This window comes from Astatotilapia calliptera, chromosome 22, assembly GCF_900246225.1.
Source record: "Astatotilapia calliptera chromosome 22, fAstCal1.2, whole genome shotgun sequence".
NCBI lineage: Eukaryota > Metazoa > Chordata > Actinopteri > Cichliformes > Cichlidae > Astatotilapia > Astatotilapia calliptera.
This window is the reverse complement of record NC_039322.1, coordinates 29,775,148-29,795,033: the sequence shown is the minus strand read 5'-3', so window position 1 is coordinate 29,795,033 and position 19,886 is coordinate 29,775,148. Positions and strand designations below refer to the sequence as shown.

The window sequence follows — 19,886 nt, the reverse complement described above, 5'->3', positions numbered from 1 at the left end:
GCAGCATCTTTTATTCTCACAATAATCACACGGCTGCTGTAACAGTACATTCAACGGCTGCAGCTCTCCACATCACCAACAACACAAGAAGAGTACATTTTTAATCTGGCGAGGCATGACTGTAGATGAGTCCATCTCACATGCAGCGGCATCCCCATCGCCCGCCTGAGGCCGGGGGGCCATCCGGCCGAACCTACTCCCCAGTCCGCTGAGCAGGCGAGGGAATCGGCCCGGACGGGGAAGTGTCCACTCTGGCGGTCGCCCGCGCATCCAGCGGCGCCGGTGACGAGGTGGTTCCTGGGGCCGCCCGCACCTCCAGCTGCAGCCCCGTAGCTGGTCCGGTGGCCACCCACATTGGCATGTGAGGGGTTTTTTTTTAATCCAGGTTTGCTTTTACTTCATTGGAAGTGTGGTTGGGACTATTGTCACCATAAAAATACCATGCCTCCTCCTCTCTACACACTGATGACAATTTGATTTACAACTCCATACTCGCTGAGATATGCCAGGTTTTTCGCTAATAGCGCTTTGCGAATCACCTTGTTGGTGCAAAAATACCAACAATTATACTTTATTCATGTATTATTATTGTATGTATTTTTGTGTGGTCTACCTTACAATATAAAGCACCTCCAGGCGACTGTTGTTGTGATTTGGAGCTATATAAAAATGTTACCTTTGGCAATTTTTGTAGGTTTGATGAAGGGAATGGGAACAAATGATATATTTTTATGACAGGCTGCAAATAACAAATTGCATAAAGGTACAATTTAAAATTGGTTCTTTACTCAGATGTCAGTTGTGTAGGCAGAACACTGAATTAGGTGTCTTTTTTATGCTTGAATGAGTCATAAATCAGTGTTAAGCAGCTTAACAAAAGAGCGAGAGAGAAAATACATTCCTCTATAAAACGGTCAGGTACAAGGACTGGACTGAAAATGGGTGAAGAAGAAGCCAATGTACAAAAATAAACTACTGGTCAGAACTACATTTAAAAAAACAAAACAACCTACAAGTCTGTCTCTTTGGAAGGAAAATGTACTGAAACGAGTGGTGGCTCAAGACATTTACACAATATTGTAGATAAAAACTTTACAGCAAAAAATGGCACAATATGCTTGTGTCAAGATTACAACTGTATTATTCAAACATGTCTAATAATGAAGGACTTAAAAAAAGTGGATAACATAATCACAAAACCATCGCTGGAATTAAAAGGACAGAAAACCTGAAATGTGCACACGTTCAAATACACAAAAAACAGCTTCCCAGTGTCCTACATTCAAATTTGTCCCGTTACCATAGTGCAGCCATAGAATGAATGCGCTGCTTAAACTGCTGCCCACTGACAAAGCTATCACAGAACAGGTTGCATCTTAGAGTTTAAACCTTCCAACACATCATCCCTGAACTTTAAACTTTACACAAACAGCCAACAACTTTCAGTCATCATCATCACCAAACTTGATCTTCTTCCCCTGGAAGGCCAGGATTTGTCCTTGCTGCTCCTTCCTTCTCTTACTGGCCTCCCAGGATGGATGCAGTGCCTGCTGTGGTGCCCGATGTGAGAAGACACCTCCACCCCTGCGATCTTTTTGTCTCAGAACATCGCCTCTGCCTTGTCCCCTTCCTCTGCTAGCGGTAGCAAAGCCCTTATCCTCAGAATCGGGGTGTTTGCCATCGGGGTAGGGCTTGCTGTACTTAGACCCTGAACTTTTCTCCGGCTTCTGGAACTTGGGCTGTTTATTGAAATCTTTATTGTGTTTCCTAAATTTATCTCCACCTTTCCCTCTGCTAGCACCTCTACCCCCAGCTGCCTTGGTCCCAGCCAGAGAAGGACAGAAGAGAGACTCCAGCTTGGTCGTTTTTGATTTCAGCCTAGATTCAAGCTCATCGAGTTGATTCTCGAGCTTGTCCGAAGACACGTTCTCAGCAGAGTCCTTTCCTGCCTCAGCTCTCTTATCCGCCGCCATCTTCTCCATACTTTCGTCTTTTGGCTTTTTCTTTTTCTTCTTGAATTTGCTCACTTTTCCTACAAAGAAGCCGTCATCATCATCGCTCTCCTCCGACTGCGATGACTGCTTGTGGAACCGTTCCTCCGTGCTGTCATCAAAGTACTCTTTCTCTTCATCACCGAATGACTCTAAATCGCTCTCTTCCTCAGCTGGCTCAGCCTGGATAATGGGTTTCTCTTTTTTAACTGGAGGTTTATTTTTCACAATCTCCTTTATGTCACTAGTTTTTCCTGGTGCTGCTCTAACACTCTTAGGCTCCGTCTTTTTTTGTGCGTGAACATCAGAAGTTCCACCTTTCTCCATTTCTTCTCCGACTTCGGCAACAGCTCCATCTTCACTCTCTTTAAGACGTTCCTCCTCGCTGTTTTCCCTAAGCTCCTCTTTTCCCTCCTTTTTCTCTTGTAACTGCAGAGTCACCTTTCCTTCCACTGCCTTCCCTTGATTTTGCACTTTGTCCTTTCCTCCTCGCTTCCCGCTCTTCGTCCGCTCCTCTTTGAAGGCTTTTACAGCTGCTTTGATGTTCTCAATCTTCCTGCTGAATTGAGGGTGGGTGGCGATGCGAGCGATGGCCCGGTCAGATATGGTAGACTTGGGGTTCTTGCAAACCTGCTCAAAGCTGAGATTCTTCTGTAAGGCGGTCTTGGTCACCTGTAGATAAGTTGAAAAAAATATTTCAAAATGAAAAGATAAAGAATGAAATGGCTTGGAAGTCGTTGCAGAAATGATTTGCTGATAGGACAACAAGCCCACCTGATCGGGTACGAGGTTCTTCATGTCGTGGATCTCTTCCAGAAGTCTGGCGGCTCTCCTCTGATTCCTCTCCATCTCGGTCTCGTTCCCCTTCTTCTTCTTCAGCGTGCCAATCTGACGTGTCAGCTTCCTTATGATCAATGCCCTGACCCTCTTCACCTCCTTCCTCATCTTCACCACCTCGTTGTTGAGGTTCAGCACATCTGCCTCCTTTTTCTCCTCATCATGATCAGGTAAGGGATTCTTTTCCTGCTCCTTTTTTTCCTCATCTTCTTCCCTCTCACTTCCTTCTTCTTCCTCTTCTGTTTCTTCTTCATCTGTCTCTCCCTCCATCTCCTTCTCTTCGTCCTCAGCAGACGGCACCATTTTCTCCATTTTGTGCAGCATCATCTGTTGAAAAATAAATCCATATACTGCAATAAGAGCAAGAAGTGCAGCACTAGCAATGGTGCAAAAGAAAAAAGTCACGTGAGGGCGAAATGATCTTTTTTTACTCCCATATTAAGTAACCAGAATGCGAACGGTCATAAAAAATTCAAAGTGCAGTTCATTGATATTTGAGGTTATTTAATATAGAAAAAAATGTAATCATAAATATACATCAATTAGATTATTACATCCTCCAACAAACAGATGCATTCTCATAAACTTAGAATTAATGTATTAAAACCACAAAGGACCGGCTGCCTATTTGTGGAAGTCACCATGTTGTCTTGTCATGTTGAATACAGTGGCTGAGCTAAACTCTTGTCTTTTAAATTAGTGTCTGCACCTTCAGATGATATGAAACATCATTCCTATGTTTTATCATGTGAGAAGGAGTCGCCATTCACACACACATTCACACACTGGTGGAGGCAGCTACAGTTGTAGCCACAGCTGCCCTGGGGCAGACTGACAGAAGCGAGGCTGCCATCGGCCCTTCTGGCCAACACCAGTAGGCGGTAGGTGAAGTGTCTTGCCCAAGGACACAACGACCGAGACTGTCCGAGCCGGGGCTCGAACCGGCAACCTTCCGATTAACTCCCAGCCACGATCGCCCCGCAATCGTGGCTCAGATGCAGTTTTTATGTCCAAGTAACCACTGAAAGTACAGTAAGATTTTAGCTCATACATCAAAACAACTTTCCTCTGTGGCAGAGTGGCATGACGTCCCCCAAAGAAGGAGTTTGTTTCTGAAGTCCACCCCACACCAGAAATAAATAACATTAAATTAAATACACCGCATACTGCTTTACCGAAATTATCTCTTTTATGGAGCTTTTATCTAAACACAGATTGGAAACAACTTTTCTTACTACCGTTCTTCCGAGAAATCCAAAAAAATGTGCTTAAATACCCGGCGGACCCTTCCAAAACAAACGTGGTTGAACACGCATGGACGCGTTTCACCACAAAAGAATAGCAATAAATAGCTCGCTCTACTTAAAACACGATTAAACCTGGCAACAAATCCAAAAGAGCATCGCTGCAAAGTTTTACCGCGACACTTACCGTTCAAAAAGGACAATTAAGAGCGAAAACTGAGCAAATCGCTTGGGCTAGCTGGGAGCGGCCATGTTTCGCACGCCTCCGACAGCGGCGTGACGTCAGACGTCAGCGAGTCAACGCCGCCGTGTCGTGAAAAGGGGAGGGCCTTCCGCGGACTGTTTTTATTTATTTCTTTGTTTCATGTGCATAAAACAACAACAATGGTGGATAATTGAAGAAGTGTGAATATTAGGATGAGCGAATGACGTGTCCAGTCATAGTTACCAGGCCGATATCACAAGTGAATCAACAGGGGGATGATGAAGCGGCGCAATGCGGACTGCAGCAAACTCCGACGGCCGTTAAAACGGAACCGAATCACCGAGGGTATATATAGCAGGTACAAAAAGGGGGCCGGGGGGACGTTATTGTATAACAATGGCGCCTAGTTGCATATGTCAAGACAAGGCGGCCAGTCTCTGCTCATGTTCATATTGAAGCGTATTGACGCTTTGTTCTCGAGCTGAATGAACATGCCCGCTTATTGTCATAATTATAGGCCTAGTGTGGCATCGTTTACACGGCTAGGCAGTTAAATTCAAATTCGGGTTAAATGTAAAAGAATAATGCAAATTGCGTTCAGCGGTCAATCCGCTTGACAAAAAAAATCCCAAACAAAAACTAAACAAAACCGTGAAGTCGTGGGGGGGGAAATCCTGCTCGTGCTCGAGATGACAGCAGCAATGTCAGAGGCGCTCGTTTTGAAGTGGAACGGGTTCTTCTCACCTGTGCTTTGTCTGCCATACACCGGGGGCTAAATTTAAACACGTCAGTGGAAACCGTTAGCAGCAAACAAAACGAGTCCCCGGACCGGAAAAGCCACACACGATTCAAGCACGGCTCGCAATTTCAAAATAGCATGGCCTTTCCTATAGACTGATAGATGGCAGGCCAGAACAGCTGTGCAGCAAGCTAGCATGTCCAGACATGAAACTCTGTACATACTGTTTTGCCCCCAAAGGTGTTTGGATGGATTGTTCTGATCTTTTATTGATGGGAATAACTGTATGCGTCCGCGCTCTGTGCTTCACTGTTTTTTAGTGGTATTATTATGTTAATTTTTTCTCTGAAATTAAATATTTTTAGCTTTTATAGTGTGAAAGACAAATAAGCTCCATTTGTGTACAACTTTCCCACCTCTTTCATCAATTAAATTAATATAAGCATAAACGGAAGCTTTATGCTTTAAGTTTTTGTGGTCTTCTGCAGTAGACCTGAAAGTCACATGCTCACTCAAAAATGCAGTTTAGTGTTATTTGAGCTTCTGTTCTGTTCACACAAAATGCTGTGCAGCCCCATTATAAACTGAGAAGCCTGGTCAGCCTTGCTACAATGTTAGACACCCCAGGGACCAGGTGATCCTCAGATAATGAGCAAGCACTTGGTGATGATGGGGAGGAAGAACTCCCTCTTAAGACAAAGAGACCTTTGACAGAGCCAGGCTCAGGAAGGGGCAGCCACTAGGAACACTAACCCCCAAAATTGGCTGGGGACACTGTGGGAGAGAGAGACGAATGTCTGTGCCATGCAATAGTTTGGTATAAAACACGGAGTGCAGAGGAGAAGCATTCAGCCCCAGGAGCTTATAGCAGTATACCTAAGGGATAAGGATGGTTCAGGGAGCTTTTAGAACAACCGGATAACAAACTACCGAAGTCGAGCCCAGAAGTAACAAATGCACATACCAGTTTTTCAGCAGGAGGCAGGATTATTCCTACTTTTGCCTTCAATCCTAGAGCTAGCACTGCAGGTCGCACTGAAAACGTGGTTCCTATAAACATATTAGACTGTTGCATAAACCTGAGGCCCACATGACTGTCATTAAACTGTATCTAAATCCACAATAAGCCATCTTTAGTGGTTCTGCTTTATCTCCTTTTTTCATCTGTCCATTCACCTTCCTTTTTCCCCTGTGTTTTCCTCTGTCTCTTCTCCACAGCACGTTCCTGTACCTGAAGTTCCTGGTAGTGTGGGTGTTGGTCCTGCTGGCTGACTTTGTGCTCGAGTTCCGCTTTGAGTATCTGTGGCCTTTTTGGCTTTTCATTCGAAGTGTCTACGACTCCTTCAGATATCAGGGGCTGGTAAGAGCTTAGTTGTAATGACCCTGAACACACCGCTCCTTCCACTCAGTATAAATGCACGTTGGAAGATGAAACATCTAATATCTCCATCCTTTTCTCTCCCATGCGTTTTTAGGCATTCTCCGTCTTCTTTGTGTGTGTTGCGTTTACATCAGACATCATATGCCTTCTCTTCATCCCCGTCCAATGGCTGTTTTTTGCTGCCAGCACCTACGTATGGGTCCAGTATGTCTGGCACACAGGTTAGTCCAAGTTGGGGTTTTTTTCTTGCTATGTTTTTCCCTTCTGGCAGCCAAATGGCCACTTTCACCTCAAATACTCAGTGCGTAAGAAATTCAAAGCTGCCAAGTTTCTTCTCTGCTAACTTGATGTTTTTTTCCCCACGTCTCCTCCTTTCATGCAGAGAGAGGAGTCTGTCTACCCACTGTATCGCTGTGGATCCTGTTTGTGTACATCGAAGCTGCCATACGATTCAAAGATCTGAAGAACTTTCACGTAGACCTGTGTCGACCCTTTGCTGCTCACTGGTGAACATCAGTTTGTGATTTTTGCAACAATTTTCAATGTTCAGTAGTAAGAAATAAAATCATGACTTCCTTAATTTTTCTAATAATTGTACAAAGCACCGATTGTTTCCCCCCTACCTCCCAGTATCGGCTATCCAGTGGTGACTCTAGGCTTCGGCTTTAAGAGCTACGTTAGCTACAAGATGCGACTGAGGAAACAGAAGGAAGTGCAAAAGGAGAATGAGTTCTACATGCAGCTCCTACAGCAGGCGTTACCTCCAGAGCAGCAGATGCTGCAGAGACAAGAGCGGGAGGCAGAAGAGGGTAAGTCACAAAGACACATTAAAGGGGTTCTGTAATATTTTTCAACCATTTCTTTCATCTATATTCTGGTACTATTGTATGTTCTCATATTAAATAAGTGTTTCAAATAATAAAATGTGTATATATGGACGTAATCCCTGCTAGTCAGAAACTCGGGTTTCAGACAGGATGGAGAGCCATTCATTTCTTTCTTTATCCAAACAGTTTAACCACAGATAGTTTGCCACTGTGTCATGGGGCTAATGAAAAATGTGATCGCTAATTATTATTGAAGCTTTCACTTGAAGGCGTGCTTTCACCAATGCAGTTTAGAAAAAGTCTGCACACTGTTGTCTTCTATCACTTAGCTTTACTTAAGAACTAAGACCTCTAGATATGAGGCCATCTGGACTAACAAGTGTCTAATATACCATCAGAAGTATTGCGTGCCAGTCACATTGTGGTGATTAATGGCACGTCAGTCAGCATTTTCCCAAAGCTGGACGCACCGGCAGGCATCAGCATTAACTGTCCAGTTGTCATGAACAGCTCATTAAGTTGCAGCTGATTATAACACATACTTGTACAGGATGTCAGTTCAGGCTTCAGACACTGATTTCAATCTTTAGCAGAAGATGGCATTGACGCTTGTCATCGTGCTGCTTCTTGTTTTGTCCAGTGAATAATTCCAAATGTAGAAAGTGAGGCGTCGAGTACAGCACAGATCTCATACAGAGCGTTGAACCCAGTTTATTTTCCTTTTTTTCCCTTTAAAGCTACAAATGACAGAAACACTTCCCATGTAAGCAATGTAAGCTGAAAGAGTGAAGTCACTGTCATTTTACATCATTGGCCACAAACAGCTCACTTTGATCTTAAGCAGGCTGGATCAGACCAGTGAAACTGTGGTCAAAAAGTGGATAGTGGAAAAACAGCAACGTTTTTTAATCATTTAATTGTTTATGTTTTACTTAATTACTTTGGTGTAGTTTAAATGCCAATGACGGGGAGGGACGTTTGTTCTGGCTGATTCTGGCCCCCAGACCACATGTTTGACACCTCTGGCGTTATAAGCTGACTGTTCGTGTTAAGAATTTGTATAAAAACAGCTTGGAAAAAAAAAACTAAAGAATTTTTAAAAAGAGAATAAAGAAACAAGCAAATGTTCTGACTTTAACACTGCTACAAATGTTGAGCTGTTCATAAGCTCACATAGACGTAATCAGCCATCGCTGTATATGAACAAGGCTGGTATCCTGCTTGTGGATATGTTACCTTTTGGGCTTGAAGTGGGAAATAAACAAATGCAGTAACAGTTGCAGTTATTGATGTTAAAGGGGATGAAAGAGTTATAAGAAGAGAGTACTGTTTGGCTAACCCTATATATGTTTCACACTCCTTCTAAAGGCCTGTTGGTCAAGCTTTAACATCAGAGTTGGGTCATGGTCGGGGTAAGGATTTGGCATTCGGATGTGATAGTTGAAGCTGGTTGATCACATTCCTAGACTAGGTGATACAAGCAGACCTCAACTCGTCATGGGATGGGACGTACAGCATCATTTCACTACATGGTGTTATGTAAACTAGATGACTCAGTGCACACCTGTTTAACTTAACCTTTCAGTTTTCATCAGAAAATGCTGATGTGGCTACTAGTCATCGCTTTCTTAGAAATTCACAAGTTGGTAGTTTATGTTTTGAAATGATCTGTTACGCTTCAGATGCTCTGCTTTGCTTTCAAACCGCATACAAACCGAGATGCAGAACTAGACCCAGCTTTTTTTTTCTGCGGCTCGGCCCAGATTTTTAGAGTTCGTTTGACAGCGCATACACCTGCTGAGACAAACTGAACAAAACAGGAAATGCACCAGATTTGGTCCCCCCCCTAAACAGGTTAGGTCTGAAATCACTCTTTTCTGTTAATACAAAACAGGAAACCCAGCTGCTGCCACAAGGCTGTTTTTTATACACACATTATATATATATATATATATATATATATATATATATATATATATATATATATATATATATATATATATATATATATATTTATTTATTTATTTTAGGGGTGCAACGATACACAAAATTCACGGTTCGGTTCGATACTTTGGTGTCACGGTTCGATATTTTTTTCGATACAAAAAAAAATGTTCATGCCTTTTTAATTTGTCATTTATTAAAATTATAAATATATATTTTAACACAAAAGTACAGTTTTTAAATTTAACCCTAACCCTTGTGCGTGTTGTTTTTTAGCTCGTCATATTGCAGCCACAGAAATTCTTTTGTCCATGAAACCATAAAGCTGCACTTTCTTTTTGCCTTATAGTCTGATTTGTCATAACTTCTCCGTTTTGTGGTAAGCTTTTCTTTGGCTGTCACTTCTTCACCCTGACCTGTCTTATTTGGCTCAGCAGAACTAAAATATATATCTGTCTGTGAAGGTTCTCAATCATCCAGGTCATCGTAGTGAAATATATATCCTGCCGCACTCACATAAGCTCAGCGATTCTCTGCGCGATCAACCTCTCACATGTTTAAGCTGCGGGAGATTTCACTTGTCATGTTTGCATAGTAAGCTAACAATTAATAAGACGATGTCAGAGGAATTGGTGCACAAATTATCATCACTCACAGATCAGTGCTGTCGCTCTCTATACACAGTTCGCGCGATTGCAAAGTGAAAGCAAAAAACAAGCGCAAATTCAAACAGGATTTCAATATGTCACATATTGACAGTGGCTCACCGATGCCAATGACATAATTACCCAGCTACATTTCTGAAAGAATGCAAAAGCATTGACATATATTTTTCCTTCCTACAATAGCCCGACAGGCAGGGCAGAGATAGCCCCGGGACGTCGGGCTAGCGATATTGCGAGCCCTGTATCTGATTGAGGAATCACTCATCTTTGGAAAAGAGAGTTTATTACAGAGAAATGTCTCTTTCCAAAATAAAAGCTATACTATCCGCTTCTTCTGGGCTATATTCTCAGCAGCATATTAAACATATCAGGTCTCCATAAGGAGAATCCTGTGCTAACAGCTGTCTAAATGACTCGGCTAAAGTTTGTAGCATGCATGCTTGTTGTTTTTGTCTTTGCACTAGGATGATGTCGGTGTAAATGTGCAGTCATATTCGTTGTGTTCCCACTAGTGCTTTCAGGTTAATCTCGTTGAAATAACCTTAATGCCGCAACAAGGCAAATCTCCGTTAACGAGCTACCCTATACAGAGGGGCGAGACGGCCAACATGTTAACGAGCTAACTGCGCTAACACACTAGCTCCCACCCATGTAATTGAGCATTGCATGGCACATCCAACATACTGTTTTACTTTAGTCCATGACTCGCTTACCTTCAGGGTCATACGTCACATGAAAACCAAAATAATTCCAAACGCCAGATCTGAATGAGGGTGGGGAGGTCCACTTCTGTCTTGCTAGCTTGCCCTGCGCTCTTCCTTCTGACCATGCTGTCTGTGTTGAGTGCTCAGTGAATCTGCGTTCGACTACTCCGCCTAGGCTGCACTCTCGAGCCTAGGCGGAGTAGTCAAATGCAGATTCACTGAGCGCTCAACACAGACAGCATCGTCAGAAGGAAAGTTGATAAAATAAATTACAAATTTTGTATTGTTCTTTTTTTTTTCTCCCCTTTGGTTTTCTTTCTTTCTCTCCCCCTCTTTCTTTCATTCTTTCCCCCTGTCCTATCCCACAGTCATGTCTGTCCCGTTTGCAACTGAAAATAAAATAAATTCATAATTATAATAAAGGTCAATCAAATGGACCAATATGATGATCCACTTAAAATAAATCCTCTTGGCATCTTTCTTGGCCTCAAGACAACAATTCTGATGGCTATAGATCCAAACGGGACACAAAAAAAAAAAAAAAATTTGAAAAAATTGAAAAAAAAAAAATTTGAAAAAAATTGTATTGTTCGATACATATGCGTACCGAACCGAAAGCACTGTATCGAACGGTTCAATATCGATACGAGTATCGTTGCACCCCTAATATATATATATATATATATATATATATATATATATATATATATATATATATATATATATATATATATATATATATCAGGGATTGCCAAGGTCATCACTCATTCTCTGTTTATGACCAAATATGAATCCAGTTTGCATTAGTATTTGCTTCAATTCATCTACTGTGTTTTTCTGTGTGTTCTAATGCTGTATTCAATTGCTTTCATCCAGCTGCCTTAGCTAAAGGAATCTCAGAGGTAGAGCCCACAGTGGTGTCCCAAAACGGAGCACCTCCTGGAAAGAAAAGCACTTCAGTACCGTTACCTGAGCTGGAGTACCGGGAAAAAGGGAAGGACACTTCTGCAAAAGAGGGCAAAAAACAGAACACAGTTGGAATCAATAACAACAGTATTATACACGCACTGGACTCCAAACTACAGGAGACGGAATATATTGAGAACTACGTTGGGGCAAAAAGACTGAACAACGACCTGGCAGGCGACAACACGCACGCCGACACCAACACGCACACTTCTTCTAAAGAGGAAATTGGGGGGATGGGGAAGAACTACAAAAATGCCAGCGGAGGAGGCGGAGGCAGCAACTTGTCACCTCGGAATCACAGTTCTGCCAACGGCAGCGTGCCGCCAGGTTCCTCAGCTAATAAGAATGAGAAGAAGCAGAAGGGAGCAGGGAAGGGGCAGAAGGATCCGGTGGAGAACTGCATCCCCAATAACCAGCTGGGAAAGCCAGATGCTCTAGTGCGGTAAGACACCCCCGTTATCATTTTCCGACATCCATTTTTTTACTTGGATACTTTGAGGGACACTCACTACTTGCCACGTTTCCTTTTGTCTGTCTCTGCTGGATAGCCAGCTTAGTCATATTTCAACACTGAAGCTGCTAAAACAACACTAGCATTATGTACTATATTAGAACAACTCTACACTGAAACTGATTCTTTTAGGAAATGTGTTTGCTAATATTGCCGTGTCCCTTCCCAAAGACTGGAGCAGGATGTGAAGCGTCTGAAGGCAGATCTTCAGGCCAACAGGCAGCTGGAGTCGGAGCTGCGGAGTCAGCTTTCCTCTCTGAGCAGCCAGGATCGTAGCCTGCGCTCCGAACTGAGCCAGCTGCGCCAGGACAACGAGCTGCTACAGAACAAGTGAGTGCATGTACACTTAATTGTCATGACCACTACAGTCAAAAGAAAAGATCAGTATTTCCAACTGAAGTGATTCATATTTGACTGTATTACTCTGTTTTCGGACCTCCCCAATCTTCCATATGCATATATGGAAAGCCAGAAGAGGCAGCAGCAAGCCGCTAGCACAGAACAAAGCAGGAAAGACAACAGATATAATATTGATTATCTAAGAATGTCAAACTCATTTTAAACTGTGAGCAACAGCCCGATTTGAGCGGGGCAGACCAGTGAAACACCCCTCTCTATCAACATAAAGATATTTAACGGTACACCTAATCCCTGCAATAGCTTGGTATTAGAAAAAGAAATGCAAGTGAAAGAAATATTCTGCCACAACTTTTTTTATTTCTTACACATAAATGATAAGAAATACAGAAATTGTTCTGGTAGCTTATTATAAAACAGAAAGTTGTTTTATTTTTTCTTCTTATTTTTATTGCTTCGAACCTGTTGTTAAAAACAAAACAAAACACAAACAAACAGAAATTTCTATATCGGTTAAAAAAAACAGGATGTCTGTTGTTATTGTCATTGTTATTATTATTGTTATCATTGTTTATTTGTTACTTTGATGTAAATACAATAGGCTGTGGAGGAGGTCTTTATCTTTAGGAAAAGCTGTAAAATGTAAAATACAGTTTGAAGTTCAAAACTTATGCCCTCCTTAATATTTTGGAAACATGTCTAGTGGGCCGGTTGGGAGTCGTTGCCAGGCCCAATTTTGGCCCCTAGATCATATGTTTGACACCCATAATGAAAGATATAACATGAAAGGAGAAGCTGGGGTGGAGGTGGTTTGTAAAGTGGTTTGCAGATAAGATATTTTGGGGAAGGCAGTTTGGGTTAGTGATATAACCTCAAGGATAATTGTATATTAAGGAAATCTGTCCTAATGATATTTACAATGATATAGAAAAACACATTTTATTCTTGATCACAGCTTGCACGCTGTTGCATTTATTTATTAGTGCAAGAAAAAGTATGGGGAATTTCCATCCTTCTATTCCAAGGAGTTACTGTCATTGATGATGCACTAATCTGATCTAATCTTAAGTGTGAATCTATTGCCACAAGGTGCCAGTAGCAGCATTAAAATTCATTAGTAGTATAGCGCATTATATATAGCATAGTGACACAGCATCAGATAAATGTAAACACAAAAGTAGCCTTGTAGTGTTTTCACTGGAGTTGAGCTGATCTGCCTGGACTGCGGCTGGATTTTTGTAGCCTGCCTGCTAACACTGTGTGATTTGCATTTTTTTTGTTTTTGTCTGGTTTTTTTTCTTCACAGTTTTTCAGATTCAAGTTTCTAAAGTTGTGTTCCACTGAAGAGAGGCAGATTAGTGCCATTTGTTCCCATAATGCGACTGTAGGAGTGTAGATTTGTCTTTAGGACCTCAGTGTACATTTATTTTAAACTTCATGGCCCAAGATCAGAGCAGTGAACATGCATCATTTTGCACTAATGTTCAAGTTTGGTTCATCTGTTCAGCTCGTTTCCAGTTCTATATTTTTATTCATAGGAACTGTAGAGAAATTTGCATGAGTCACAGTTTAAAATAATCCCCGTTTATCTTCTACTGGGCATTGGTGCAGCTCTTTAGTTCATCCACTGTTTAAAACGAGCTGTTTGAGCTTCTCCCTGTTTAAGGCCACACTCCTTTTAAACCAACAGAAACTGAGTACTTTAAGTTATTGGTGCTGGAGGTGGTTGTGCAAGCCACAGAGTCATGGAATGTATTTTCACAAGTGCTTTTTGCATTTTGGCTTCGTGTGTCGTTCATCTGAGATTGTATTTACCTCAAATTTAAGACCTGCCAAGGACCAGGTGATTATTTTTTTTTTTTTTAATGTGGTAATATGTACAACTTTATAATTCTAAATAAGGTGTACTTTCATTTTTTAACATTACCATATAATACTTTTCAGAACGGACTGCCCCGTGCATGAGGCTGCACGGTGCTAATGCGTTAACGAGCTAACGTGTTGACGGCGTGCAGCCCCACGCACAGGTGATCTGCGTTAACTCGCTAACGGAGGCTATGTCCACACTAGCCCGGATAGATTTGAAAACGCTTTGCGTCCACACGAGCATTTTCAGTCGTTTCACAGAGTTGTGTGTCCACATTGAAACGGGCGAAAACGCTTACGTTCCAGTTCTGTGCATGTGTGAAAGGCAAGACGCTTCGACCTGCCTCATTTCTGTCTGTCGTTTATTTACTTTCCGGCTCGTTGAAACATCACCGCAAAATGTCGATGAAAAGCGCCAAGTTTTTTAAATGGACTAATAATGAGGTGGAGTTGTTGCTGCGAGTAACACAAAAGTACAAAGTTGCAAAAGCGAGTGAGAATTAAAGAATTTGAAGAAAAGCTATCTGGAGCATGTACAAACTGATATTAATCTTTAATGCGCTGTCAAAATTGAGAGCAAACAAAACAATTGCTGTGTAATGCCCTCCGCTATCTTTGTTTAATTGGTCACATGACTGCATCACATGACTAAAATGTGTCATCGTTTTAGAAAGTCTCCTTTTCGCTGTCCACACTGCCATGAAAGCACTGTTTTCAAATGTGAGCGTTTTCGAAACGCTGCGTTTTCCATCAGCGAAAACAGCATCTCACTGTGGACGGGAGGCCAAAACGGAGAGAAAACGATGCGAAAACGCATTAGTGTGGACTTAGCCGGAGATTTTCCGCGTTAATGCGGTTATGGCGTTAACGTCATTTTAACAATATTAACGCTGACAGCACTAATTTATATAGCACAAAGTCACAACAAAAGTCGCCTTAAGGGTCTTATATTGTAAGGTAAAGACACCAAAGTAATACAGAGAAAATTCCAGCAATCTGACGACCACCTATGAACAAGCACTTGGAGACAGTGGGAAGGAAAAACTAAATTTTTAACTGGAAGAAGCCGCTGGCAGAACCAGGCTCAGGGATGGGAAGCGAGGGAGACCGGACCTAATAGAGATCAATAATAATAATGAATGATTAAATGTAGCGTGGTTTAAAAATACATAGAGAGTGAAAAGAGGTTAATGAAGAGGAAACGTGGATCAAAGGAAGCCTTCAGGAGCCTGGGCCTATAACATCTAAATAAATACACCAAATATTCTCAATGATTTCATTGTTGACTATTTTTTCCTGTGTCCTCCAGGCTCCACAGTGCTGTCCAGGCCAAGCAGAAGGATAAGCAGACCATCTCCCAGCTGGAAAAGAGACTAAAGGCTGAGCAGGAGGCTCGGGCTCTGGTTGAGAAACAGCTGGCTGAGGAAAGGAAGAGGAAGAAGATGGAAGAGGCCACTGCCGCCAGAGCTGTAGCTCTTGCAGCTGCAACCAGGTACAAGCCCTCACTATTTTTGTCTTTTGACTCTTAGCTGTTTTGTTTTGGGGCATTTTCAGCTCCTAAAAAGTTTTTCTTTTCCTCCTCTGCCCAACAGAGTGGAGTCGACCGATTCGCTCCGCGGTCGTATCAGAGAGCTGGAGACAGAGTGTAAGAAGCTCAGCATGGATATGAAACTCGCAGAGGAGCAGATTAGAGACCTGGAGGGCAAATGTCAGGTGAGCCTGAGAAGCAGAGTCTTTCCTTTATTATAACTGCGCCTTGTTCTTGTCAGTGTTTGCATACCAGGTTTAAATTGATTGGAAAGTACATTATTTAATTGCTCCGAATATAAATGCAGTTAACGGGCTGCTGCAGGACTCCAGCATATTTTTCCCCTGTTCTAAATGCTTAGTGTAAGTAACTGTTATTTTATAGCATAATAATGTTGTCTCACTTTCCTTTTCTGTTTCTCTCACTCCTGCCTCACAAAGGAGCTGCGCAAGTATAAAGAGAACGAGAAGGACACCGAGGTGTTGATGTCAGCGCTGTCCGCCATGCAGGAGAAGACCCAACACCTGGAGAACAGCCTCAGCGCCGAGACCAGGATCAAACTGGACCTCTTCTCTGCACTGGGGGATGCCAAGAGGCAGCTGGAGATAGCACAAGGTAAACTGCTGCTGTAGGAATCCAGTCATTTGCTCCTGAATTTCTAGTTCTCCCTTTGATTGAAGCACTTGCCTGCTCACAAGAACTGTGTCATCTGTAATAGAGAGGATGAAATTCTAACACAATGACTAAAGGGCTCTTGAAGAGGATATTAGAAATGAGGAAATATTTTTATGAGACGTGTCTTTTCAGCAGTTGAGATGCTCTTTCTGCTGCTGAAACTGCAGTGCTAGGGGCGCAGCAATTCTAAACTTGTTCCATAATCTTTTGTAACCTAATGGCTCGACAAACCTCCGTCTGTCTCTGGGAGCAAAATTGATAAACGACAGCCGCTACAGCAACACCATAAATCCCCAGCTACACGAGTGTAAGGAAGCGTTTGAGGTCTTGCTTTCAGCATCACAGCATGGCTTTTTTCCTAGTTTTATCTAGTGATTACTTCTTACTTCAGTGATTGCAGTGAGGATCATGTCTTCGCTTTGTTTCATTTGTGTAAACACAGAAGCAGCAAAGCAACGAATTTCAATTACATTTTGCCTCAAGGCACTTTATGTTTTAAGGTAAATACTCTAAAATAATAATGATGAAATTCCCAACAATTGGACAACCCCCTTATCAGCAAACACTTAGAGACAGAAGGAAGGAAAAACTCCCTTTTAACAGGAAGAGAAGCAGACTAAGAAGGTGAATCGACTGGTTAGCTGGGCCTTTCTGTGTCGAGTTTGCATATTCTCCCAAATTCAAAATGCTGGTTTAATTGGTGACACTACATTTGCCATAGCTGTGACTGTGTCTGTCTATATTTGTGTGTTTGGATGGGTCCATCTCAGACACAGGCCCCACCCACCTGTTATTAAAACTTCCTGTTTTCAAGCACAAGTAATCTGAAGACGTCTCATAGAGAGTGGGAAGAAAGCTAAAACATGCCATACCAAGACTGGTTTAAAATGAATAAGATGAATGATAATTATTTTAAACTATGAGGGTCAAGTGTGTCAATACTTTTTTTTAAACAGTAATTGATCATGTTGATGGTGTTTTTATTGAACACAATGCTGTAATTCATTACACCTCATGTGAGAGTGTGGTTGTCAAGTGCTGACTTAATCTCAGTAAACTGCAGTTAGATTTTAATGAAAGAAGGCAAAGCCCAGGTGAAACTAATCACCTTTAAAATATGTTATTAATTCCACCTGTGCTTGACACCATATCTTCTTCTTCCTACTAGCTTTTATATTCTTTGACTTGGTGAATTACGGCATTTTTAGCTAGCTATTACGGCCCTTGGTTGCATAGTGTGGGACTAGCTACTCTCCTTATGGTGGCTGTGGTTTCCAGATTTGAATGACATTACTACAGGCTAAAAGCAGGTCTTCAGCAATGTTACTGAAAAACAGTAGATAAGTTAGGAAGCCACTGAAAAATTACCCTGAAATCATGTTGCAAACTGCATGAAAGCCATGGACTGTTAATATTTTTGTTGCCCCTCATGTTTAAAACCAAAACCAACACACAAAAAAATTGTACAGTGTGTCTTTGTTTTGACTTCCCCCCCCCCCCCCCCCCTCACCCCCCACAGGGTTCTTCCTGGTAAAATGTAGTTCTTCCTTCCCATTGTCACCAAATGCTCACTCATAGGGGGGTCATTTGATTGTTGAAGTTTTGTCTGTATTATTGTAGGATATTTACCTTACAATATAAAGCACCTTGAGGCGACTGTTGTGCTTTTCTTGGAATATAAGTAAAACTGAATTAAAAAGAAGGTGGCTTTAATATAACTGGGAAACTGGTCTTGTGAAACATCACTGCCTACCTAATAATGAGATGAGAACAGGAAGATGAGAGAAATTCATCTAAACTCATGATTTGTTCTTTTATTTTATTGTAGTTTAGTTTTTTTCTTTTGGTCACGTTTATAAAGTTGATCCCGTCCCTTTAATATTTCGGGCTGTATTAGCCCAGAAGGAAGTCAGAAATGAGGCTTTGCTATGAGAGCACACCTAAGGCTGTTTGATGTTCGGTCTGTCCGCCCCTCTGCTGTTTGTAATACTGTGAAATGAACGTTGTGTTTTTCCCACTCATCTCATCCCATCCAGGTCAGATCCACCAGAGGGAGCAGGAGATTGCAGAGCTGAAGCAGAAGATAGCAGAGGTGATGGCAGTGATGCCCAGCCTGTCCTACTCGTCAGATGGCAGCAACCTGAGCCCCGTGACCCCGCACTACTCCTCCAAGTTCATGGACAATAGTCCCTCCTCCCTGGACCCCAACGCCTCAGTTTACCAGCCCCTTAAAAAGTGACTCTGACATCCACGTTTGTCAGACGGGACTTTTCCTTTATTTTGATCTCAGTTCTGGTTTCGGGTTATTTTACATTATTTTCAAGCTTACAAAGCCCCGGAAAGTTTTTGCACTTTCAACACGCACACACAGACACACACAGCCCCTCCATACATCTGGGTATTCGCTCTGGGTGTTTTTTATTTGGGTTTTTTGTCCTATTTATTTTAGGGGGGGGTTGAATTTTGCTTGTTTGTTCATTTTGGGTTGTTTTTAGTTTTGAGGGTGTGTTGTTTTTTTTGGATTTAGCCATCAGACAGCGCGATCTGTTTGAAGGTTGGAGAAAGGAACAAACATTGTTTGGCCAAATGTACTGAAGAGCCATCATGCATCGCTTCGTGTCAGTCTTCTTTTAGTGTAAAGCATGAACCTCCCTCACAGGCATATATTTCTTTCTCTCTCTCTCTTTGTCGTCTGGATTAAACTGACAGACAGGCTTTTAGTTTAAGAAGAATTAGCTTCTTTTTTTTCTTTCCATGATGGTTTGTAGATGACAGAAGGCATACTTTCAGTGCAGATGTGAATTCGAAGCTCACCTGTAAAGTAAAGCCCTGTGAGAGATACATGAATGTAATACTGTTCATGTTTTGATATCAGCATTAACATAAATCAGTGATTGTTTGTTTCGGGTTTTTTGTAATATTTCAGTTCAGTCACGCCGATGTACATTTCTTCTGATTTAGTGATACTGAACAGATGATCATTTGCTGTGTTTCCCGGATACACTTTTAGTCTCTCAATGCTGGAATAGCGGTTTCTCCAGGATTATCAGTAAGTGGATGAAGCAGATGTAGACTACTACTCCTTGATTGGACGTGGCACTGCCGAAAAAAAGAAAAATGTTCCATCAACATTCAGTTGTTTGCTGCAGACACCTCTCTTCTTCTTCTCCCTTCTGGACCAAATTAGAACCGGTTAAGGCCATATCATTCGCTGGATTTAATGATGTCGAGGTAACCACCCCGCCCCTCCCGTTACCTTTATTTGGGGATCTCACAGTGCCTTGCAGTTTCTCTTTTTAAAAAAAAATGCAGAAAATACATACTTTGCAATCCTGGGATTTAAACGCTTCAAACCTGTTTTCTCTCTCTTTATCCTGTTCATCCACTCACACGCGTTCATCAGTATTCAAAAGCTAAACCGATTACGTGTCATATCGCAGCTA

At 42.0% G+C, this 19,886-nt stretch overlaps 2 protein-coding genes across 4 annotated transcripts; one reads left to right on the top strand and one right to left on the bottom strand.

Annotated features, from left to right (window-relative positions):
* Positions 1–764: 764 nt before the first annotated feature.
* srfbp1 (serum response factor binding protein 1) lies at positions 765–5,161 on the bottom strand. 3 transcript variants are annotated; one of them, XM_026156195.1, is made up of 3 exons: positions 5,022–5,161; positions 2,766–3,155; positions 765–2,663 (listed from the first exon to the last, which is right to left on the bottom strand). In XM_026156195.1, exons 1-3 carry the CDS (start codon positions 5,037–5,039, stop codon positions 1,443–1,445), a joined length of 1,629 nt encoding a protein of 542 aa, XP_026011980.1. In that variant the 5' UTR covers positions 5,040–5,161; the 3' UTR covers positions 765–1,442. The 3 variants fall into 3 exon arrangements, with proteins under 3 accessions (XP_026011980.1, XP_026011981.1, XP_026011982.1); XM_026156196.1 differs by lacking the exon at positions 5,022–5,161 and adding an exon at positions 4,260–4,359; XM_026156197.1 differs by lacking the exon at positions 5,022–5,161 and adding an exon at positions 3,895–3,933.
* LOC113014566 (macoilin-1-like) lies at positions 4,412–18,900 on the top strand. Its single transcript, XM_026156194.1, has 11 exons — positions 4,412–4,635; positions 6,235–6,376; positions 6,492–6,618; positions 6,780–6,903; positions 7,028–7,206; positions 11,414–11,948; positions 12,189–12,347; positions 15,550–15,732; positions 15,833–15,953; positions 16,209–16,383; positions 18,480–18,900. The coding sequence occupies exons 1-11, from the start codon at positions 4,553–4,555 to the stop codon at positions 18,680–18,682; spliced, it is 2,031 nt and encodes a 676-aa protein (XP_026011979.1). The 5' UTR covers positions 4,412–4,552; the 3' UTR covers positions 18,683–18,900.
* The last annotated feature ends 986 nt before the right edge of the window (positions 18,901–19,886 follow it).

Excerpts from the sequence above, each read along its gene's own strand:
- LOC113014566 (XM_026156194.1), top strand. The coding sequence starts at position 4,553 with ATGATGAAGCGGCGCAATGCGGACTGCAGCAAACTCCGACGGCCGTTA. Across the intron at positions 6,619-6,779 it reads CCAGTATGTCTGGCACACAG|AGAGAGGAGTCTGTCTACCC; the intron begins GTTAGTCCAAGT and ends CCTTTCATGCAG. Across the intron at positions 12,348-15,549 it reads AACGAGCTGCTACAGAACAA|GCTCCACAGTGCTGTCCAGG; the intron begins GTGAGTGCATGT and ends TGTGTCCTCCAG.
- srfbp1 (XM_026156195.1), bottom strand. Across the intron at positions 2,664-2,765 it reads AGAACCTCGTACCCGATCAG|GTGACCAAGACCGCCTTACA; the intron begins GTGGGCTTGTTG and ends ACTTATCTACAG.